The sequence below is a fragment of the Ammospiza caudacuta genome, chromosome 6, assembly GCF_027887145.1.
Source record: "Ammospiza caudacuta isolate bAmmCau1 chromosome 6, bAmmCau1.pri, whole genome shotgun sequence".
Classification (NCBI taxonomy): Eukaryota; Metazoa; Chordata; class Aves; order Passeriformes; family Passerellidae; genus Ammospiza; species Ammospiza caudacuta.
The window spans coordinates 41960521-41985683 of NC_080598.1; the positions used below are offsets into that span (position 1 = coordinate 41960521).

Consider the following 25163-nt stretch of genomic DNA (forward strand, 5'->3'; position numbering starts at 1 on the left):
TTCTGCCATGGAAATCCATGCAGAAACCAGCTCTGAAGAATTTCCCAATTCTATCCTGAATTATCTGTGCACATTGGATAGAAACCTTTCTTCAGATCTCTCCCTAAGGCAGAGGAGCTCTGTCATTGCTCAAATTATCCTCATTGGCACAGTCTAAATCTGCATTGGTAGACCAAAGCAGAGTGAGACCAAAACTTTCCTCTGTCCCCAGTCCCCCCTGCCAACTCATTCATGGATGACAAACAAAAGGCAAAGAGCCAAATTTTGCCTTCTTGGGGAAAACCCGGTGCAACGGCTTCAAAGCACTGCAAAAGGAGAGAGAAGCAGCTGGAGAACTAAGGAGAAAATGAAAAGCAAATGAAAAGCCATTGCTTAAAACAATTCCTTCTCCTTTTCTTTCCTCATTATTTTTATCATTCTTCCAAAAGTAGGAAACTGACAACTCAACTCAGCTTTTCTGTTTATTTTATAGTGTGCTGTGGATTCTTGATGAGAGTATGTGTGTTGAAGGAGCCATGTCGATTTTCTTGCTCTAATGACATGGTTTTTTTCCTTTTGAATCTGAAGTGGGAACAGAGAAGTACATTGCTTTGCTTTATCTCAAAATAACAGTGTACACTGCAGTGTATGTTTCTTAAAATATAGCTACCATGAGAATATGATGTGTTTTTACTCATCCCTGTTACTGAAAAATCTGACTAGCTAATTTTTTCATGTGTCCCTTGAAATGTTGATAGTTCCTGTTAATTGCCCCAGTGCCTACTGATGAGCCCAGAACTGATTTTCAAGCTTCCTTACTTAAAGCTCAGAGAACAAGCTGCTTATGATGACCCAACAGAGACATAAGGGAGGTCTATGAAAGGCATAGTATTCAATCAGCCTTAATCCCTGCTTTCAGTAAGGCAGTGTCTTTAAGTGCAGACTAATTAGTGAATAGACATGGTTGTAGGTTCTTGTAGACATATCTTTTGTTGGCTCAAGATGAACTGAGCGGCTAATAGAAATGGTTTAAAATCTCTGCTTTGCTTTTCTTTCAATGCATTTAATAGGGTATCGAGATGAGAAAATATAAAGCAGGAGCAAAAGTAAATATAAGCTATCTGACTACCTATGTTAGTATATTCCATTTAGATATTATATCCATTTAGATATTGGGACTTACACTTGTGGCTCCCGGACCTGGCCTTCTTAAAGAACTATTCATTTTATAACCTTTGACATATTGCACTGTGAGAAAAGCATGTGGGTTTTTTTACTGTTACAGTAATGTATTATGCAGGCATTACTTTGCCCTTAAATAGTATGTTAAAGTCATCAATCATAAAGTGATCGATCAAGATAAACATACTTCCCCCATTTTAGTGCTAGGGAAACTTAATTCCAAGAAGTGAAGTGAATATCCTTAGGATTTGATTACGTGCCTGAGACTAGAATCTAACTCTCTAGAGAGATGGCCCCCCTCTTTAATCATTTCTTTATTACATATTGTATAATAAAATTTCCCAACAGGTAGGAATAGCCATCTGCACATTGCAAAGTCATTTATGGTAAAATTGAATGCAAAGAGAGGCATATGGGAAACTGAGTGAATGATGACTGACATCTAGTCATAGTCACCTGAAAGAGAAAGCATTTCTTAATCAACAAGAAATTAAAAATAAGTAAGAAGCTTTAAAAATTAGAAAAATTGTGGTGATTTGGGGTTTTTTCCTGATTATATTCCCCCTACTGTTTGCATGTAAAGTGACCTTGACACAATGCAGATAGGAAGCAGACATAGCAACTTACTGTTCTACTCATTTTCTAAAATTAACCATATATTCCAGTAATGTTCAATAACAGTACCTTGGTTATTGAAACTCATAACCTTTTTGCTGCTTTTATCACCTGTATTATCCATAGGAGATAATTACTGCAAAGCAGCTGGCTGTTGATTTTAGAGAGCATCAATTGTTCTCCTGTCCCAGCTGTTGGCTAATAAGGACAGTCAACACATCTGTTTCAACAGCTGGTAATTAACAAAAGCCTAATTGCTGCAACTCTTTTAACAACAGATCTATGAAAGAGTAGGGATGTGGAGGAATATTATTTACTCTGTTCTCGGCACTTTCTGTGACCAGTTTCTTTTTCCTTTTTCTACTTGAAACACCACTGCCTTTGTCTGGCACACTGAATGGCAGGACAACACAATATGGTAATCCAGAGCTTAAGTTTTTCAGATCTCTGGTGCAGTTTCTTATTGCAACATTTCTTTGCTAAGTTGCAAGATGAAATGGATCAAAAGCATTTTGTGGAGTCTCATACAACGGAGATAATCTACTACAGTATGCTTATGCAATAGGGCTGCCAATCCAGCAGCTTCCAAGAGAAAGTAATGGGTTTCCCTGTTTGTGGATGAGTTTAATAGCTCTGCAGCCCTTCCCCAAAGAAGTGTCATCATTCTGAAAGTGATAGTTATTTAAGAATTCTTTTACTGCTCTTCAGATGCTTTGCAAAATTTGCTGTACAGTCTTTTTTCTTTCCTCTGATGAGACCCACTTATGTTTTTTACTTTAAAAGTAAATGGCAGGTGGCACCTTGCACTTCAGAAATATCTCATCATTTTATTGCTACAGAATTGGAGAGGGATCTGCACAATGGTTGTCTAAATATCTACATTTATAGTATCAGTCATCAAACACTAATTCAGAGACTAATTCAAATTGTTTCTCTTAATTAGACTTATCCTTGGGTACAGCACACATGTAATTGGAATACTTGTCACTAAATAGAAAGAATGCATGTATACAAATACAGGGAAATGTTAATCCCATTGAAGTCAACAGTGAACTTCTGTTGGCTTCAATGGGTCAGGATTTTCCCTGCAAAAACCAAATTTTCTTAAAAGCTGGAGACAAATTTGGCATTCATTGTGCTACCCATGAAAAAAAAGTATTCAAGCCTTAATGGATCTATGGATGAGGTATTATGCAAGTCAGGCATGTATTACAGATTGTGTGAAAGGCTTGAGTAAATAAAAATTTCTAAGAAATAGCATTTAAAGTGGTATTTTGAAGTGATAACCTGATGATGAAAATTGTGATTCTTTGGTAAAAGTTAGTCAAGATCACTTGATTAAACTTGTCTTACTAACATTTCAGTTGGCAAATATTTCTGTACACTGAGTTCTTAATTGTCTGCTGGGCATGTTGAAAGGTATAAAAGAAATTCTCCTCAAGTGCTTGCCATTGACAGAATACAGATTGCATAATTAAAAATATTCTGGCAAGACAAGTTTAGTTCAACAGGTGTTCAAGTTGAGAAATGTCTAATAGGAGCAAAAGTAGAATATATACGCTGAATGACTAAAAACAAAAGGATTGGTTAAAATTTTAAGAAAGTAACACAGATAAGTGTTTACTGTCTGGGTTTATCATGAAGATTTTTTGTACACAACAATCTTTGTTGATGAAAATTATGTTTTCAGTGTTGCACAAATAAGAAGAAAGAAATAAACATTCTGTATTAGATTATACTGTTGAAAATTGCTGGAAGATCTGATAGTTGAGAAAAATGTTTATCTTTTCAGTGGATTATATTCTTTTATTTCACATGTTAACAATTTTTAAGAAAATTATCATGGGTAATGTATCTCTTTTCTCATTGACTTCCCTTACTCCAAAGATTACAATATTACTTTTTTTCCCAGTTGAAATGTAGTTGAGTCTGAGTTGCAACAGACTCAACTGCAGGCAACTAAGTACCAAAATGTACATAGGAACTGAAAAAAATGTTTTTTGCCTAATGCAAAGATCTACTAGAATCTAACTGAATGTAGAAGGTAATATGATTACCTCATAAAAAAATAGTAGATTTTTAACAGAAAGGAGCTGAAATCTGTAGTATCAGAACATACTTTTGAGTCCTAAGTGAAGGTAACTCACCTGTATCAACAGATCTCTCTAATAGTATAGCATCCATAACAAACCATGGATGGATCCATTGCCTGCTGATTTGATAGGAAAGTGCCCTCTATTGAATTTTCTCCAGTACTATTTTCAAACAAATGTTTTCTATAAATACTTAAATGTATGTTCTCACAAACACATCTATTTGCTTTTCTTAGTTTAAGTCCTTACTCTGAGTTCTCCTTGGGTAGAAAGCATTGCTATAAGATTGTGGAGACGGCAAGATTCAGGAATTCTGTTCTGTTCAGAATCAACTACTCAGACTCAACATGACTGATCCCTTTTACACAGGTGGCATTGCAACCATAGAGACTGAAACTGTTCTAAATTATCTGTTGAGAATGTTTGCATCACAGGAGACACGATGGTGGCTTGTTCACAGTGTCTCAGAAATCCATGGTCACTCCAGTTGCACAAGTAACTCAAGGTCATGGCGCCTACAGCCAGCCTCAAGTGCAGACATGGAGCTCCTGTCTTTTTCCCAAAACTGCTAGGCATGACATAATCCAGCTGGAGAAAGAACTCAAACTACCTTGCTATATTGTTTGATAAGAACTTCAGAAATCAAATGAGAAGTACTAACAGACTTGCATTTGAGAATGTCTTAGTATTTATGTTCTGCACATGTCAGTGTGGGGCATACTCATGGATTCTTTCTTATTCCTAAATTTCCTGATAACAAATGCTTTTATTCAATAACTGGGTTTTTTTTCTTTTCTTAGATATAAAAATTGCTTTTGAACTCAGCACTCTGATTCTGTGTTTCTTTGTATACAAAAATATCAGATTAATTTGAGTATGTATACCTGCTAGTCAAAAGGTGAAGGCCGCAAGGTGAAGTAATAAACATTAACTCTTAATCTCTTAGCTGCCTTTCCTTCCAAATCCTGGAAGAGTAATATGATGTAACTGGGCCAATTCATATTTATAGACCTCTACAGATTCATTACTTTTATGAAAGAATTTTAGTTAAATTCTGATAATGTGATTGGACACTGCTGCCTTCTTGAAGGTATCCTTGCCTTCTTGAAATGGAGATGTCAGTGACCCCTGTTTAACAGCTGTGTGATTATTGGGAATGAGAGAAAGTCACATTTATCAACCTTAATCAAGTTTATTAAGCCCTTATAAATTGACAAGACTAGTTATCTGAACATAGACTAGTAACAAAATAGGATCATGGCATGGACGTGCACAATGGCATGCAACCATTCATGCATTATTTTAGAGAAATCCCTGGCATGGTTTTAACCCACTCTCCCAGGCGATGCTTTTGAACCATACTGTGTGCTAGGGCCTATGGCCCTTTGACAGTCTGATGGTAGCAGCCCTTCCTTTTAGGAAGGTGAATAGGAGAGAACTTTTGACCATTTTTTAACATGAGTAAAGTCATGCCAGTAGATCTCAAGGTCAGAACATAATTTCTAGTCTGTTCTTTTTAGCAATAGAGAGTTGGGTGCTGTGGTTAGTTCGGGATCTGTTAGTGGAGCCTCAAAAATGTGCCAGATGGAGAACCCTGAGAGCACCGAGTTTCTGGCTGCTGCACAGATAAAACATGTCTGGCTGTAATATGAACTTTTTTCTGTTATTCTGCCAGTACCGTTCCGCCCCAAACTGGATAAGACACTTCTGGGGCTGAGGGTAAAGTTGTTTTATTGAATAGGTCTTTGTTACCACAAAGCTTCTGAGACAACATGACATTACCTTTTGGATCATGTGCTGACAATTTGCTGCTTGTGGCAGATACTGACTTCAAATCATAGGTGGCCAAAGTAATTTTTGTGGACAAAGGGTTTATCATGGTTGCTGATATTTGAAGCTTTCCCAGAGTAACCTGCCAGTAGGACTCAGATACCACCTGGAAGGTTTCTTCAGCTCGCTCCAGCTTACACAGTTGTTTCCTTCTTGATTTTCCCTAAGAAGATTGCCAGTAAAGTTTCATGTACAGTGCAATCATCTTCATGGTATGAAGTCAGGCCTCTCAGAGTTGAGGGAAACATGCCTATCATTAAAGTAAATCAGGAATGGTTTTTATCCTTTGTTTTAAACTTCTATTTGGTAACCTGATATGTCTTCAAGGGGAATATCTGTTTTTCAGTCCAGTTACCAATAGAGCCATGAAGAGGTACATGGTTACACCATGCCCAAAATAATATTCTTTATTTTACCTTCAAATGAGACAAGTTTCTCTATATTGCTGATGTTTTTCCATTGTTTATTTGAATTTGCTTTTTCCAGATAGATTTTTGGATTAGAAAAAAAGTTTGTGATGTCACCAAGGCCAAACCTGAATTACAGAAAATGAAGTAATGTTTCCTTTCCACAGATCCACAGCTGTAAATGGTATTTAATCTGAGAAGTAAAGAAATTAATCAACGTGTGTTATTTTCATATAGATTGTAAAGCCATGACTACTGAGTAGAAATTGCAGTCGTGAATGGGTTTTCCTTTCTCTATTAAAACAAAGTATTCTTGATTGTTTTCTTTTTATGTTCTTTTTACAGTGTACATTGTGATTTAGTAGTGAGTCAAGTATCTACCTACCTGTATATAGAGTCCTATCTATTTGCTCTTTAAAGCACCCTCAGATTGTGTTCTTAATAAAATCCCTCCTACCAAAAGGTCAGTGTCTCTGCACATGGAGTTACTTATGTGCAAAGCGCAGTCCAGCTATGAGTGTGTATTTTGGAGCTGTCATCCTTGGAATTTTTCAGGGGCCTTTTTGTCATCCACTATGGTTATATCTTACCTAAAATAAGACTTACAGTATCATTGGGTAGTTATCCATATGCACAGTAGGCATGTATGATGGTATCTTTGGGGTTTTTAACCTATGTGTGCAAAAGAATGGAAACCATAAATGAAATCTTCACCCTAGGAAGTCAATTGCAGTTTTGTATCAACCTCACAAGGGCAGAATTCGCAATGAATCATCCTCATTCCCTAAATCATTCTTTAAAACAAAATGCTTCCATGTATTAGTCTCACACTCTTACCACCTGCCTTGGATTGTCCTTTGAATAGGTGATTTTTCCTGCAATTTTCAGTATATCAGTATACTGCTTGGAAAAAATATAGCTTATTACAGAATAATACTGCAGATGATGAAGAAAATTTGTCTCATCTAAGGTTAGATGAGCAAATCCTTAATTCTCACTGAAACTTATCATGAGCATTTCATATAGATATTTTCTTACATAATGTGGTAATTGATGAATTATAGAATCATAAGTCCAGTCTATCTGCTATGAGCAGAGACACCTTTCACTAGACCAGGTTGCTCAGAGCTCCATCCAGCCTGGCCTTGAACACCTCCAGGGATAGGCCCACTTCTGTAGGCCAATGTGCCTGTAATATGTTCTTGTAAAGGAGCAAACCACTTCTTAAATACTGCTGGTACAGTGAGCTTCTTCCCAATGTGGTGTGACCACGTAGTACAAGAATAAGGTGTCACATGTCAGGCATAATGATATTGTTTGCTTTTATTGTAATAAAATTAACCAGATACATATCTAGTCTCAGCAAAATTGCTATTGTATTCTTTCGTTTTCTTTCTCAGAGCAGTCAAAAGCTATTTGGTGATTTTTTTTTCCTTCTAATTGCACAATCTGTGTAGAATTTGTTGTGACCCGTTGCTAATGTCCCAGTCACAACAGGATCTCTTAGAAATGAACAACCATGCAAGCAATGTTCATCTGGTATGATAATGTATTCTCACTGGGGAATTTGTTGTGATGGAGACAAGAGTCTAAATGTCAGATAGTGGCATCTCTTACAAGTCATCCGAAAAACTCCTTAAAAATATTAAATTAGGGTAGAATAAAGGCTGAGTTGAGGAAAGTTACGTAAGATGGAGGTGAAGCACGACGCTTCTTGAAAATGACAATTCCATTTTTTCTTTTAAAAAGAAGATTTCAGGGTTAAAACTTTTAATTCCAATAAGAGAAAACGTTAACGTATTCTTTGTAAGGTAAATTAAAATCATACAGTTTTAAAAGTCACTGTTGATGCTCTCACATCATGTATGGAATGTCCTTATTTCAGCTCCCTGATCCAAGTTTGTCACCCTCAAACATTTTCATGGCTGAATTCTGGAGTTCATCTTGTTTTCCATGATGTATCCCTGTTTGGATCTGCTTTTCACATGCTTAGCCGTTTTAAAAAAAATATTTTTGTCAGTTGTGGAGAGAGAAGCGAGACAATGACAGTCACCAGTACCATGGATAATTCACATAACTTTGGAGCAGGGAAGCAGTCTCATTGGGAGGAGTCCACCAGGATGCCCAGAGTGGGTTAATGCAAGAAGCTGGGAGTCAACATTAGGTTTCAGCATTCTAAACAAATAACCTAATCACAAGGCTGGGGAGGAATTCTCTCTTCTCTCAGAAATCCTGTCTGACATTCCTCAGAAATACTTCCATCTAAACCAGTGTATCTTAACAATCCAGTGAGATGCTTTTAATTAAAAAAAAAAAAATTCATTACAGCTATTTATTTGGACCAACAGTAGTATTAGATTGTAGAATAAAATATTATGATTAATTGTTTCATCCTGCTGCAAACTCATAAAGGTCATGTTTGCTGTTGAGACACCTTTCCTTTGTGCCCAAAGGGTATGTCAACCCGGGTGTGGTTGTGGCAGAGGGTTGGTGAGGGCTGCAACTTAAAGGCTGTCAAGAGTTCCCACAATTGCCAGCCTTACCCTGAAATTCACATTCTCAGCTGGTTCTTTATTGTATTTTTTCTACCTGTAGTGTTCCTCCACAGCAGTGCAGATCCATCAGGGACCAGTAATACAGTTCTCCATTTACTCTTAATTTGAGACAGGTTTAGAAAAACTATTTCTGTTAGAAAAATTGTGTGTTGAGAAACAACTTTGCATGAATTTCTAATAACTTCAGTTACAATTCCAAACTTTTCCAGCTCAGTTTATCTCCTAGAAGTTTTATTTGGTGAATATTGAAACCTACATTTCAAACTTCAGAAGTAAAACATTTAATTCTTCTATTTTAAATTTGGACTTATTCTTGTTAATTGTGTATTTCATGATGTGTCAGTATTTTCTAATAACTACTATAGTAAGTTCTAATTTTACCTTTTAATTTTTAAAGTCATCAAGGCCAGCTGATACTTAAATGCATGTTGAAACGTTATCTCATTTTCTAGGTCAATGTGTCCCCTTTGTATTGTAATGAAACAATCTGACACTTCAGCAGGGTGATTAAAACAAAAAGGAGATTGCTTAGTGTGTTATTGGAGTGCTAGCCATTTTCAGTCCTCTCGTTAGCTGGAGTCTTTTCCTTGACCCTGAAAACCTCTGATCCCCTAATTAATGAGACAAGTGCTTGTATTCCTTTCTAGATCAAAGCATTACCTGCTAGTATTGTTGGTGAAACAGTTGGATGTGTTGACACTTTGATATAGAAAATAAGATGAGCTGTTGTAATCTGCACTAAGTAGCAGCTGCTAACGTAAAAATAACAGAACGGTTAGAAGTTGGATCTCATATGTGTCACAACATGACCTGCTCTATCAGGCAGTGTGTATCTCTCTTACTGACATGATGTGTCAAATGTAGAAGCATTAAAAATAGTGTAAGATTAAAATATTTCATCAGTTTAAGTTTTTTTACAGAGTTGAGAGGGTTTTTGTTCATTCTAATTCAGAATGAAAGAAATCTTTTTTGGCTTCCCAGTCTCCTGTTGCCCTGAGAAGACACCTGAGCTCTTCCTGTCCAGCTAGCCTGCTAATATCAGTAGAAACACAATTCTTCCTCACAAGAAGTGGGAGCAATTCTCTGTTGTCTGTTTGAGGCTCCATTCCATTTCAGACCCCAGATGATAACATAGGACCTAGAGTAGAAAGACTGACATTTTCCCCCTTTACTGCCATTTTTCCCCTTTTCCCCTTTGCAGCTCTACCGAACGTAGATGACTGAGAATATAAATTGTAGAAATTAACTTGGAGATCCTCAGATTTCTCACACAACCTTCTTCTAATCTGTGGGAATATCCTGTATCAGTAGAAAGCAAAATGCTGGTAGTGACTATTACAGAGTGAAGGAATAGTGCATTAAACTCATGCATTGACACATATCTCAGCCAAGCCAAGGGAAATTGTACTGGGTAGAAAGTGTGCCCATTCTAATTGAGTCAGTTATAATTTCCATGCAAATAACGTACAAATAAGTTATCCACAAGAAGGGTACTTATTAAGCAAGGAAGTTATGTCTTAGAAAACAGGAGATATAGAGACAAATGAAAATTGCCTGAGGTTAAGCTAAATTTGCCCTTGGAAAGGAAATTGAAACAAACAATAGGGTAACAACTGAAATGAGAACAAGGAAAGAGGAAATATGCCACTGGTCTGAGAATGGCACGGAGATCAGGGGTAATTCTGGATTAGGTCTAAAAGCATGTGATTTTAATTTTTGTTTCTCTCAGCATTGAGCAATGAAGATGCCAGCTGTGAGGACAAGGGTTAAGAAAAGTGAATGTATGCAAATGGAGTACATGGCAGCTGTTCAATAGATTATTGTGCTTGCATTGGGTTAATGCATGGTTTCCATCTCCAGTTCTGAAAGAACTGATACCTGAAAGTCCAGGAATGATAGTAAAGTTCTTTAATAAATCTTATGAGGCCATGTGCAGTGTAATATGACAGAGAATTAGCAGAGAGAGCATCTATATTTAGAAGGGGAAAAATGTAATTTTGCCAACTGTAGACCTGTTAGTATTTATTGTCCAGTCTTCAGAGTAAGTTTGGAAGGAAAATATTTTTAAAGCGTGGATCCATCAAGAGTGAATTGCAGTACAGTTTTCACACAAGAATGATCATGCAAGAATTCTTTGATATTATAACTGATTATTTAGACAAGGAAACTTTTTTAATATAACCTGACACATAAGCTTATAGGTTGTGCCATATGAAAAATTATTAATTAGAGTGGGGAATGCATATATTGTTATTTTACAAGCAGGCACAAGCTTAATGTGGGAAATGCTGCTTGCTGCTCACTGGGTTCACCCAGCGTCTCTTGTTTGGAAGAATGGGCACGTTTAGCTCATGTCTGTCTGCAAAATGTCATGTACCCATGAAGGAGATGAGGGATTAGTCAAAGGCAATAAGGAACTAGCTAGCAGGAAGGCAGCAGCAAACAGATTTGAAGGAAGAAATGTTAAGGTCCAAGGATTTCACTAGTGGAATTTCTCTCCAATTTCTTACCAGCTGGTGCTGAACCAGTTTTCTTTAATGCTGTCATTGAGAACCTTTGGCAGGAAGAGCAGCAATGTGCCAACAAAATTGCTTGATGATACAGAGCTGGGAATTGTTTTTAATAAGGCATGGAGATATTATTACTACAAAGTAGGTTCAAGCTGTCTTGCAGAAAGATTGGGATGGCCTCAAGTACTGGAAAAACAAAAGCAGTGGGGTGGAATTTCAGTGCCAAGTGTAAGGTATTATCTTTTCAGGATGAATAAGAGTTTCCACTGTCAACTGGGTAATACCAGTGTGCAGAACAGGCTGGAGGGTGACTGGGAACAAAAAGAGTACAAGAATGTGTCAGGTGAGAGGTTTCTACTGGCATGAGTACAGAGTACTGAGGAGACATGCATTTAAATTGATCAGGGTAATGAAGAGCCTGCTTAGTGAGAGGTAACAGAAAGGGTTGTTTGTTTATCCTATCTCAAAAAAGGAAAAATAAATGCTTTATATATATGTTGTATATAAATGCATGAGAAAATAAATAAATTAAAATAAAGCTGTGAAACTTTATTAGTGAAGTTAATTGGATTTTTTTCTTTTGTATTGGATATTGAAAAGTCTTACAAAAGCCATCTCTCGCACAAAGGTGAGGTTCCAGAGAGAACCTGACAGCATGGGAGGCTGTGTGTTCTTACCTCTTTCAATTTAGATTAGAGTTGAGGGTGCTCATGTTTGCCCTAGAGGAATCAGGAAAAGATAAATACTAGTTTTGTCCTCTGTTTTCCTTTGCTTATGTCTTGTATTTTTCCAGACATTGTGGTAAGAAAACGCATGCGCATGACATTGTTCCTTTAAATGTTTTGAAGCAAAAGCAAAAGCAAAAAATCAGTACCAAGATTTTCTTTAGCTGAGATCAGCTATTTTAAGTTTGATAGATAGCAATTAGATTTTATATTTAATTGGAAAATTTAAATTTTCACCAAAAAACTGCTAAAATTCAAAATGAGAAAATAAAGAAACAACAATTCTCATTTGCAGGAAGGTGGACAGAGAATGGGTAAGGATCTATCCACATTAAACCAAATATGGAAGTGTAGGAACTTCTGGACACAACAAAATCTTCAGAAATATTTTTCACAGTATCCAAGTAATCAGAATACCCTTTCGGGGTTAAAAAGGAGCTTTGCTGAGAGTGACGCCTATACCAAAAAGTGACCAAGCTCACCTCTAAAGTGACCTTTTCATGGGAAACCACCGCTAGAGGAACCTGTGTGTAATTCTTCTTCTTGCTTCTTCTTTATCCTACCTTCCAAAACAATTTAATCAAAACAAATAAATTTCTGTGAAAAGTTCTGATTTCCACAGCTTGACATTTTCCAGAAGAACAATATTTTGTTAAAAAGTTCTCAAGCAGCTATTGTTATTACTAGAGGTGAGCTCATGCAGGATTTTTGCCATATGCAGTATGGATGGATTTCAATATACATTTAGGAGTCTTCCAAATTCTTTATTGTAGAGCAGATGCCATTATTTTAGTTAGCAATTTAACTTTGTGATGAGCATTGTTTTGCTTTCCTTCTTCTAGTGAAGGAAGACATCTCTGCCTTGTGAGGATATTTGACTCTTATTTGTGTTTACCACCCTTCAGGGCTGTGAACAATGGGTCATTTTGTCACATGGCTGCATGCTGTGCACAGAGACTCTTGGGCTTGGATTTTTGTTGGTCTCATGAAACTCCCTAGTATCAACTCCACTGGAAGATTACTGAGGAGGCTAACAAATGTCTGTTTTTCTTCCCTTCATTTTTTGTAGCTCTCGGGTTGGTTGTTTTTTTTTAAATCCAAATAACCTGATTTTGCTGATATTTTTATTGGTACAAACCCAGATGCAAACCCAGTCAAATCAGTGCAGTTTTTTCTGCTGAAAAACTGACATAAATAATAGTCTTAAGGCTCTAATGCCTCTGACTCTTGTCCTGAACAGCAAGTGGAACATGAGGTGTATTTTTTATGATAGTTCTCCAAAGAGACTAGCCGTTAATCTCTCTGAGTAGGTGTGTCAGCTGCAAACATTTCCTTCCAGTCTACCATTTCAATCACACTTCACAGTACACTGAAAATTGGCAAGGATGTTAATTACTGGCCTCTAGAACAAACCACCTACTTTGATTCAAGTGTGTTTTCCAATTTTTAAGAATGTTGTTTCACCTACAGAGCAGTATAATTACAGAAAATAGCTTGGTTTGGCTAACATCTTGTGTTCTGGGAGTTCTGCTTGCAAGGCAGCAAGCTGCACCAGGCAAGAGGCTCACCTGCAGAGGATTTTAACCTCTTTCTGACAGAAGTTAGGGCTTGCCAGCATGCAGTACATTGTTTTCAGTATCAGAAGCTCAAAACCACTGTCACTCAGATGTTAAACATTAACGCTTTCTGCTTTTAAAGCTGAAGGAACGCCCCCCATATAGTAAGAAAGATTTTATTCACCAAGGAACTTCCTGTTAAAACTTTATGGATGTCTCTCACAGGAGCAATTACAGCAGTGGGTCCTGTACCTGGGCAGTGCAAAACCCTGGGTGCAACATGACCCACCGAGCAGCACGGTTCAGAGACTGCTTGTGTAGCTGCATTTGTGCAATGCAGTGTTCAATAAAATTTGTCAGGAATCAGCCAAGTATCCAGGACATGATTAATCAACCAGCAGAATGAATTGCCCATAGATGACTGGGAGTTGACAGTAAACAGTAAAACACCTGCCTTGAAGACTTACAGACAAACAGGAAACAGAAGCAAGCGGGAGCCCTGTTTTAGGAGAGAGATTTTGAGGCATACAGGCAGAGTTGTTCATGATTATACAGTGAGTTTGGCAGACTTAGAAGCTGAACTATGTGCATTCCCCTTCATGGGTTTGTAGCTCATATAACAGGTCTTTAATTTACCAAGAAACTTTTCCGCAACGCTGTCCTGAAGAGTTGGCAGAATCCACAGTTGGCATTTCTCACACATGTGCCTCTTGGTTAAGGGCTCTGCAATTTGTACAATTAATAACTTACACCATGAATTAAAAACATTGGAAAACAGCCCAATGCTCAGGCTCATGTGTCAGGGAATTGCTGTGGAAGCCTGATCTTATTTGTTGTTACAATAATAAATCACCCACTGATTTATTTATATGGTACCTGGGCCCTCAAGGCAGCCCTGCAGTGCTATTGAAACTGGACTTTTAAAATTAATGGTGATTAAACTATAGACCCATATTAAATCTGCATGAATACTTATTTCTCCCTGCCTCCTCTTTAACTGTAAGGCCTGTTGGGGCTGGCTACCTTCGTGAATTACAAGCCACATGCTGCAATTTCCATTATGGTCATGAGTCACTCTCCCTTCAGTGTGAATCAAGGATGGGAGGGGGAGTGTCCGGTGGAGCTCACAGATGGGAGATGAAGGTGATTGCTCAAGGATTCCCTCACCCCTCTATAAACCAGATCCTGGGTAAGAATGCACCCAGATCCCAGCATGTACTGTCGGTGCCAGTCTCTGCAGTCCCTGCTGCCTGCCACTGCTCAGGGTCCTGCCTATCCAGCAGCTCTTTTGCTGCTAACATCAGCCAGGGGCTGCTACCATGGGAGCTGCCCTTAAGAGCCAGGGAGCCATGTGCAGACCAGAATCCTGTGTCAGTAGTTCATGGCCAAGGGCCTTGCTTCACTTTCTATATGTTGGTCAACAATTTTGCAGTATAGCAACACATACGTGTCATATGAAATGTGTTTGCTGATAACCACTTGGCTGAACTGAAGAGTTCTAACCTTAGGTATTCAAAAAACTTACATGGGAGAAGCCATTCAAAACATCATCCTGCTAGTGCAGAAATCATGAAAAAAAATAGAAAAATTTCAGTGCAAGAAAAAGAAAGAATATTTCATAAGAATTAAATAGGCTGGGGTAGTGCTCATTTGGTTCCTGGTAGCTGGTACAGTGGTGTGTTTTAGATTCAGTATGCAAATAATGTTGATAACTGATGTTTTAGATGTCGCTAATGGTGCTTGCCCCAAGTCAAGGATTTCAGTGTGTCCTGCACTGCCAGTGAGGAGGTACACAAGAAGCTGGGAGGGAGCATGGTCAGGAAAACTGACCAAAGGGGCCAAAGGGACATTCTGTGTGATAAAACATCACACCCAGGATATAAAATGGGGGGCGTTACCAGGAAAGGGTGCGATCACAGCTCAGGGACAGGCTTGGCATTAGTCAGCAGGTGGTGAACAGTTGTATCATGCATCACTTGCCTGTCTTGGGATTTATCTCCCTCTGTTGCTCTCCTTTTTATTACAATTACTCATATAAATAATATTATTGTTGTTATTACTATTATTATTATTATATTTTACTTTGTTTCAATTATTTAACTGTTCTTATCTCAATCAACAAGTTTGATTTTCTTTTCTTTCTTTTTCTGATTCTCCTCACCATGCCATCAGTGGGAGGAAGGAGAAGTGACCAAGCAGCTGCATGGTTCCTGGCTGGGGTTAAACCACAACACTATGTTACATACAGCAGTATAACCCTATGTGTGCAGTTATAATGGTTGAAATTATTGCAGAGAGATTGATGTGTTTTCAAAAATGTATGGATGTTCTGAATAAATTGGTTATCGATTGTTTATCATTTCACAGGCAGAATTGATAGCTTTGCAACAAGAAAAGGAAGCTGCTCTTCAACAGTGCAAAAGACTAGAAGAGGAAATCCAAACATTGCGTGTTTATTACAGGTAAAATGATTGATTCTAATATGAATGAGTGACTCATAGGGGAAATTTTCTGTACAATGTCTGACTGAGTGAGGAAATGGCCTTATCAAATAGGTATTTGTTGGAAAAATGTGAATACATCAATGAATCAAAGCCTGCATTTCTGCTTTACTGCTCACCAACCACCTCTTTGAAGTAGGAGTCCCTTTCTTATAGCCTGCATTTTGTATTAGTTTCTTCTAAGGGAAGTGAAAAGTTGGTGGTTGATTTTTGCACTAAAAAGCTGTGCTATGGCAATGTGATCACTTAAAAATGCATGGACAAAAGAACCAGATTACATAAATGCTTGTTTCTTCCCTGATTGTTTGCACATACCTAACCTAGTCAATATAGATTTTGAAATAATAAATCTGTAATTCTAAAATACTGGTTTCTTCTTCAACCCCAATATATGTGCCTTTTAATTCCTCATGTTCTGTAGCAGTATGGAGAATGAGAGAAATACCCATTCTCATTAATTTAGGTGGGCTGCCCTGAACATTTGCATGGATCAGTGGGTTTTAGTCCCTAAGGAAAAGCTCTGTGTGGTCTAGTGAAGGAGTTAGGTTGTTTTATGGAGTGATTTTGGGTTACAGCTCTCATTTCATCCTGACCTCCTGTGTGAGAGGGGATACAGAGCTGCCAGCAGGTTAAAGGCAGGAGAATTGGCATCAACACAGCTGAAAATTGTGAATCTGAAGGCTGAATGTCTGTGATGAGGGATGTGGGCTACAGAGGTAAATAATAAATATAGTGTGAATACTATACTCATTGGAAATAAAGAGGACTAGTTATTTATGTCTAAAAAGCATTTGAAATAGCAGAACTGTGTATGTTTTCAGTGTTTCAGCGTTCAAAAGTGAAAAATACTCAGGTTTCTAGAGGTTTTTCAAGTTTCCCCTTCTCATTAAGTTTATTAAAACCTTGGAGGGAAGTTTCAAAAACAACTTTTGTTCCTAAATCTCATAGGCATTTATTTAAAGCCTGTTAATAGTGAATAGAAACCCCAAGCAATTTGTGATTATTGCATTTAATGAATTTGGTCAGCATTTAGTGTGTGCACAAATTATGGTATGATTTACCAAGCTGGAAAGAATTTATTATGGTGCCCTTATTACTCATTTAAATGGGATGGTTTTTTGATTAATTTAAAAACTGAAATGCAATTTTTTAACTTGATATTTTAGAAATTAAGAATTTGTTTGTGTTGGTCTATACACATTGTAGGAGACTTTCCACTGATTTTTGAGTTCCATTTTTGGCCTAGAGTATCAAGTTTGCACTAACATTTGATGTTTAACAAGTACAGTAGGCAGCAACAGCCATTTACTAGTTGAAATGCTTTAAATCCCAGAAATATCAACAATAATGCCTTGCAGGAATCAGCATTAGAAAGTATCATGTTATTAACTTATAGCTCTTAATTTGATCAGTCAAACTGTAAGTTGGCTGACAGCATTTGCAACATCTATCCAGAAGGTGTGGAAATGCTCACCTGATTATCCCCTGGAGCAAGAACTATTGTAGCACTACTGATTTTTACAAGTTATAACATCTAAAGTAGATTTTATCTCCTACCTACCTCACTGTTCTAGAGGCTAATGTGTCCCAGAGTGGACCCACAGGGTGGCTGATTGAGGTTGGCAGGGACCTCTGGAGGTCAGATTGTCCAGCCCTGCTCAGGCAGGGCCACTGAGACCTGGTTGCTCAGGTCCACATCCTTTAAATCTCTTTAAGTACGGAGATTCCACAACCTCTCTGTATGGAAACACTGTCTGAAGCATACAAAGACATGACTTGAAAAGCCAGAGGCCACCTGGAGCTGAACTTGCAAGGGTTGTAAAAGGCAACAAGGATTCCTATAAGTGCATAAGCAGCAACATTTAATTTCTCAGGCCTGTCTTTTGATTTGGTTAGAAATTAATTGCACCATTGTGAGGATTCTTAAGAACTTGACATTTTGGTTACAGTTTCCTTTAAGTTACATGAACATCTGCAGCCCTTGTCATCCAATAGTGTGACAGTACTTTAAACACATGCCAAATGAAACCGAAAAGAATATATCTCACATGTGCATAAAGCCTTGGGAACTGTACCAGGCCAAGGCTGGGATGGCCACAGTAAGTATGAATGGCAAGGTAGACAGTGCATTTCCCAAGCCATCCCAAATGAATGAAAATTTGCACTCTGGTTTGTATGTGGAAGGGACACATGTATACATGTCTGCTGGGTCTTCTTATTTCCTCATAGTGCTTGCCATGCTATGGTAGTCTAGAACAAGCACTGGGAGTGTTTTTAGACAGTCTGTTTTGAACTGGGGTGGAAGTTTGCTGCTTTGATCCAAGTGGGTTAGCTGTATGATTTGCTGTTCAAGACTGTATTCCCTGGAGTTGCTTCTCTTTTGGATTTCATAATTCCCCAGTGAGCAAAATATATGCTTACACACATGCTCCAATCTTCATGAGAACTGTAAAGCTGCAATCTGACAATGCTGGGTGCACATTCCCTTCACTACTGTTCTCTCATGTCTTCACCAGATGCTTACACTTTCTGCCTTAAGCCCCAGCATGACAGGGGCTTAACAATTTTGGCTCATTAGGTGACTTCTCCTTTTGCTATTAGGTCTTCCCTGGCCTTACAAAAATTATTTATCCTACTTTATTCTTTTTCTCCTTTTTTTAACCGAGATTTCTATGAGTCATGGTTTAGGAATGGTAACCCCAGTTTAGTGATCTTGCTGAGACTCTCCAAAACACATGCCACTCACTCATTCCCCCTTCTCCCTCCCACTTCTTCCCCTGCAACAGGATGGAAAAGAGAATTGGAGGCAGAGAAGGTGAAGATCAGGAGTTGAGATAAGAATAATTTACTGCAAACAGCAATGAGACAAGAAAATTAACAGTAACAGCTACAATATTAATTTTAAAAGCATACAAAAGAGAGAGAGTGATTCACATGCACAATTCTAACCCCAACCCAACCACAGCCACACTCTCCCAATGGGAAGGAACCCCTTCTCCCCAGAAAAGACTCCCTTCTCCCCCAACTAGAAAATGTCATGAGGTGGTATAGAATATCCTCTGGCTCATAGCCATGCTCCCTCCTGGTTACTGCAGAAACTTACCCTGTCCTGGCCAGAACCAGGACACTACATCAGCCTTTAACTTAGAAGAAACAATTTAAGAAAACAAAAACAAACAAACAAACAAAACAGAACAAAACAACCCAACAAAAAAAAAAAAAAAAAAAAACAAAAAAAAAAAAAAAAAAAAAAAAAAAAACAAAACGACTAGAGGCTTCCATTAAAGCATAGAAGTAATACCTACATCACTTGTACTTGTGCCTTAACACACAATAACATTTCAAGGATTTGGTCACAAAAGTAATGACTCTGTGTATATTAACTATTTTGTATGCATACATGTGTAAACAATGACATTAAAATGTGCATTTTCATACCAACCTGACTTTCACTAACATTGGCATAATCCAGGAAAAGCAAAGTATCATTTGATCATACAAAATCAGGGGAGAGATACTTAGGTCCAGACTATCTGTATGTGTGAGTAAGTACACACAGACATGCCTAAAGGAGGGAAACAAGTGGAGACCTTCAGGGGAAAAATATAAAATCCCCTTCTATTTTCTGCAGAGGGAAGATTCTTGGTATCTAGAATACACTATTCAGATTTGGGTCCCCAGTAAAAGTAAGACATCTATAAATTGGAAAAACTTTGACAGAAGGCAACTGGTACAGTCAGGAAACCCTAGCATTTGCAATGTAAAGAGAGACCAAGGGTAGTGCTCTTGTACAGCCGGGGAAAGAAAAAATATTCCTTTCTTTGTTGGCTCCAGGGAGACCTAATGGCAGCCTAACAGAGGCTGGGCAGAGGCTGTCAAGAAAGGCGACCTCTTCACAGCGCTCCATGACAACAGGGTGAGAAACAACTGACTTGAATTGAAACAAGAGCATTTCAGACAGGTTACAAGGGAAAACTTGTTCCATGGGGGCTGTCCATCGTTGGAACAAGTTGCCAGAGAGGTTTTACCATCTCCATCCTTGGAGATTTCCAGTGTCTAATGTGATAAAGTCATGAGCAACATGGTGTGATCTCATATTGATATCAATTTGAGAAGAAGTTAGGTTCTGCTGGAGACTGCCAGTGGTCACTTCCAACCTCATTATTCTAGAATTCTCTGATCTGGTAGCTTCCTGTGTTTGAAGACATTCATTTTTTTTCCTCCAGTTGTGAAAGAAGTAAACCACACTTCTTTTCAGGTGAAATGAAAAGCAAATCCTAACTGAAACTGGAGCTTCATGGAAATCCATAATGGCCTAACCCAAAATTTAAATTAGCTTTTGCAGATATGAGGAAACATTTCTTTCCCTCTGACTTTTGACTTTTTGAAAAGAAAGTATATCCCAGAACAATTTCAGTCTTCTTTAGAAGGGACAGAGAAGTGAAATGGAATTTAAAAGGAGGAAGAAGCTAATTCAGATACATAAGGGCCAAGAAGCTGGCTACAAATAAAGTTTGGCAAGTTCTGTGCTTCTGTTTGTTCTTCTTGTGTTGCCTCTGTGTCAAGTTTCAAAAAGAAAATAGCGTTTTCTGCATGCTAACTCAAAAATACATACCAGAAATTATAATTTGCATAAGAGTTAGGAATAGCATAGAATTTCTCTCTTACTAATAGAATTGTTTCCACACAGTGCTCTTTAAGCTAGAGATTAATGCAAATCATAAGATCCTCTGTGGCCAAAGAAGGCTATATCCAAATAACCAGTTTTGAAGTACATGGGAATGTTAATCCCACTACCTCTTTCTCATATACCTCTGTTGTTTGAACATCGTCACAAGTTTTTTATTTGCATATTTTCAGTTATGTGATCTGGAAATTTTATAATCAGGTTCCCTCTTCCCCTAGATTTATATGCTCAGTGTGACACCATATTGGTGTGGGGTATGCCTTTGGTCAGTTGGAGTCAGCTGCTATGAAGAAAATTAACTCTATCCCAGTCAAAAGCAATATAATATTGCAAAGTAATTGGAATATGTAAGTTATGGTGAGCATGGGAGCAAAAGATGCTTTATTTTACAGTTATGTGATGGTTCTCAGCAATGAAATGGAAATTTAATTTCAGTAAGGCTCTTTGTACTAATAAGTATAATTACCTGAAATAAGCATTTTTAGATTCAAACTTTCAGTTAATAGGGGTAGTTTCTCTGCGTGTAATGTCAGCAGTTTTCTTGCTCCCTAACCAGTTGTAGCACTTTATAAGTTAAAAACTATTGAAGAGATCTAACAGAATTTAAATCTACAAGTTTCAATGCTTACAATACTTCAATTGGAATACTTGGAACTCATGTTTAAGTGGCACAAGCAAATGGTCTAAATAGCAGTTGGTTTTATGGAGGTCCATATATTTTTCCCATGAAGTCTCTTGTAAAATGATATGGAAGTTCATTTTTTTTAAAGACTGAGATTGATAAATGTGAAAGTAGGAAATCAAGAAGGTTTTTTATTATTTCCCCAAATAAAGAACTTATAGGCTTAGGAGCAAACTCAATGTTCATCTTAATTACAGAACTGAATCACCCTGTAACAGGCGAAATAGATGAAGAAAGATATTTTGTAAGCCATTACTTCTAGTCCTGAATAAAAAGACTTTTCTATTCAAGCTTTGGATACAGTTGTGTGTGTTTAATTTACTTCCATTCTATAGTTTCATGACTGATGTTATGGAATATAATACTCAGATGGTGCCATTTCAACCATGCTCCATGGACTCTGTGTATGGATATAGAATGGTGTAATTCTTGCTGTTAGAATGTTGCTTTCATTCCAGTTTTAAGGGCTATTAAAAACTATAAATTATTTCTGCCTAAAAAGTCAATATTCATCCTCACAGCCACTGCAGTAGCAAGTCAGAATACAATAAATAGCCTAAATAGTCAGATTCCTGTACTCTGACTGACCCCTGCTCAAACATTTCAGCCTGTTTGTTCTGCCATCTCTCAGTCTTCTTCAGAGTTCTCTCAATCTAGATTTTCCTCAGGGGAACACAATGTGTAGCAGAAGATTGGGCTGCTCTAACATCCAGTTTCCCAGCCCAAATTAACTGGAACCCATTTACAGTGGGATTAGTGAAGCTGCAACCACTAATGCAGAGTGGTGATCTCAGTCCTTCCTCTGAAGCAATAGCAGGCTGCCTTGAGCACCTGTCCCAGCAGCTTACCTCAGAGAACTGGTCTTTTCATACCTGTTTTTTTTTATCTCACTTTTTCAGTTATGGCCGTTGACTCATTTTCCTGCTCTTTTCATCCTGTCTGCTTGCCTCAGTTCTGGCAGTTGCTGTCATTGTGTCAGTACGAGTTGCTTTAGACATGACACAGTGTAATTACAGTCATTAAAAAGAATGACCAAGTAATGGTATCACTGTAAGCCACACAGTTCTTTTTGAAGAGCAGTTTTGGATCAAGGAGAGAACATCAGTTGTGTTTTAAGTATTCTCTGTTCTTGCAGCGGGGACTTCTATTTTATTGAAGAGTTTCAGACACCTGACATTAAACATAAACCTTCAGCTAATTAAATTTCCCACTTGCAAGCACAGAATAGGTTCTTTTTATATACCAAAGAGATGAGGGGCTTGGATATGCAGTGGGAGACCATGTAATACATGTTTTGGAGGAACCTAACCTGCTCCAGTTTGATCCAGCCAAGCATATAGAAAGCAATGAATCTGTAAGGGAACACTAAGGTTTTTATTTGTCTTCTGTTATAACAAAAGAAAAGCAGAGACTGTCTCTCTGTTTGTTTATTGAACTGAGTCTTAAAATTAGTAGAAAATTGGGGTGGAGAAATACTGCTATCTTTAATACAGATTGGTTAAAGCCACATTTTCTCTCAGCAATCATGGGAGGTTTCTGTGCATTTTTAGTCAAATTGTGGGGTTGAGGGGAGCCAACACCCTGATTATTTGGAATGTATGTGTTCAGTCTTCTCCTCCTCTGTTTTGTGCCACTTTGCAGTGAGGTGCTGCAGCCCCAAAAGAATTGGGATTTTAGGTGAGTCAGTCTTCAGTCTCATAAGCATTTTCCCACTAGTAAGCCCCTATGTCCCCTGTGACTTCTTTCCTTTGTCATTTTATTGCTTGTGCAATCACAGCTCTTGCTGGTGTCACAGGAGATAAAAGTCCAAGGTTTGGGGGCTGTTTCATGAACTGGATCAGACAGCCCAAGGGGGAAGAGATCAGTGAGCTGCTCTCCCTGGAAAGCAGCTGCATGAGGTTTTGCTGGTGCTGCTGAGATGGCTGTATTTCTCAGTGGCTTGGTGCAGGTGAGCAGTAAAGGCAGAGCCCTCCCTTGCTATCCTTGTGTATTTCACACTTTATTGAATTTATTATCCTCCTGTCCCTGCCCCATTCCCAGACTTCTTGTTCTCCAGCTTGGAATTGATTATGGTCTCACTTGGTGCATTTGTTCAAATTTCTAACAGTAATATAGTCAGAGACACTGACTTTAGAAATAAATCTGTGGATAGAAAAATTTATTGGGAGCATGGCAGACCAGACTCACATCCATTCTCCAGTTAGTATTTGGCCATTTGCAAAGAAAAAGGATGGTGGAGAGAAACTCCAGTGTGTACCATAGGCTTGGTGCTTACAGTGGCAGTCTGGCAAGCAATGAAAAGGTGAAGCAGTATCTGAACCTGCTGGAGGTTCATGGGTACCTAATTTTTTTGCCCTCCAATGAAATATTTTAGCCATCAGCATGTCTTTAAGCTTTCTGTGTCCCTCATTCATTTAGAAACACACCAAAAAAATGTGAATGTTTTGCTTCTTGCCCTGACATGACTTTGAAAGTTTTCCTATCTCACTGGGAAAAAAAATTTAGCATGGAGAAACACTTTCTAACTCAGCTTTAGTGATTTATGAAAACTTTGAGAGAGAGGAAGCACTGAACTGTCAAAGATCCAAGGCACCTGATGGAATAACAAACCACCTCACGCCATCCCTGCAACCAGAATGCAGTACACTCAAATTGCCTTGTGCTGCTGTTGGATTGGTCTGACTGATACTTTATGAAATCCTTGTGCCTCATGTTTCCAGGGGCTGGCTCTTGGCCCTCAGAGGTGCCTTGCCAATAGAAACACTAAGCAGCAGGACTGAGGAAGCAGCATGAATATGGACTGGAGTGCCTAACAAGCTCTGTGATGCAGCTTTAATTTGCACCCTGTGCTATGCTAAATCCACTACTGCTCCTGCTACTGGCTGTTATAGTGGCAAAGTTTCTTACGTTTTTCAAATTAGTTGGGGAGAAACAGCTTTTTGTGCCAAGTTCTTTAAGGCTAGAAGTGCTGCACAGGTCCTTACACTGTATTGCACAGGACTTGAGCTGACTTCTCTACCTATTTGCTGTCGTGGGGTAATGTGAACTAAAACAACATTTACTTTGTCGTTTTTGCTGGGATGGGCCTTTTCACATGAGTTTCTGTTCTTCTCTAAGAGCAACAATTTGCTTGACAGAAAGGAATTCCTGGCCATTGGATGCTGGTATGGTCTCACGACTCTGTATGCAGGGCCCTGCTGGCATTATGTTCACAGCTGTCCTTTGCCTGGCTGATTCCCTCACCTTCTTTTTTACCTCTGCTCTGTGGGGTTTTCTGTTATGACTTCCTTGGTTTCTCAGTGAGCTGAAAAGTCTAGGAGAGATGTAACTTTGTTCCATGCTTTTGAAATAAGCCCATAGTTAGGGATATCTAGGAACCATTTTTCAAAGTCAATTAAAGCGTAATAAAATTGAGTTCTTGGAAGGTTTAAAGTCTCTGGAAGAACTACCTGCAATCAACCCACTGACTGCTAGTGGTAGTTTGGAGTAGATAGCAATACAAAGTATAAAACTCCTATAGAAATACTTGTAAAAATTAGGATGAGGAGATCACTAAAGTTGATATCTATTCTATACAATGTAAGAATGCACAAAATCAAAATTGAAGAATCTATGCAGAGTATATGCAGGATTATGAAATCTATTATCTGTAGAAAGGGTGTGTGGACAAAGGCTACATATTCTAGTTCTACCATTGAAATGATGAAATGATGGATGAATATAGATTAATTACATCACTAAATTCTGCTTCAGCTGCTTTATTTGTATAAACTGAATAAGAAGTTTTACTCTTTTGCATAACACCTTTAGAGACTATGAAAATGCAGGTACTCTTGCTTTA

General features: G+C 38.1%; 1 protein-coding gene across 1 annotated transcript in view; it reads left to right on the plus strand.

Annotated features, from left to right (window-relative positions):
* The window catches only part of MIPOL1 (mirror-image polydactyly 1), a 151431-nt gene that overhangs the window by 89794 nt on the left and 36474 nt on the right, over positions 1-25163 (plus strand). The window contains exon 10 of the mRNA XM_058807361.1: positions 15820-15914. Coding sequence (XP_058663344.1) covers positions 15820-15914 — 95 coding nt within the window. The remainder of the gene's footprint in view (positions 1-15819; positions 15915-25163) is intronic.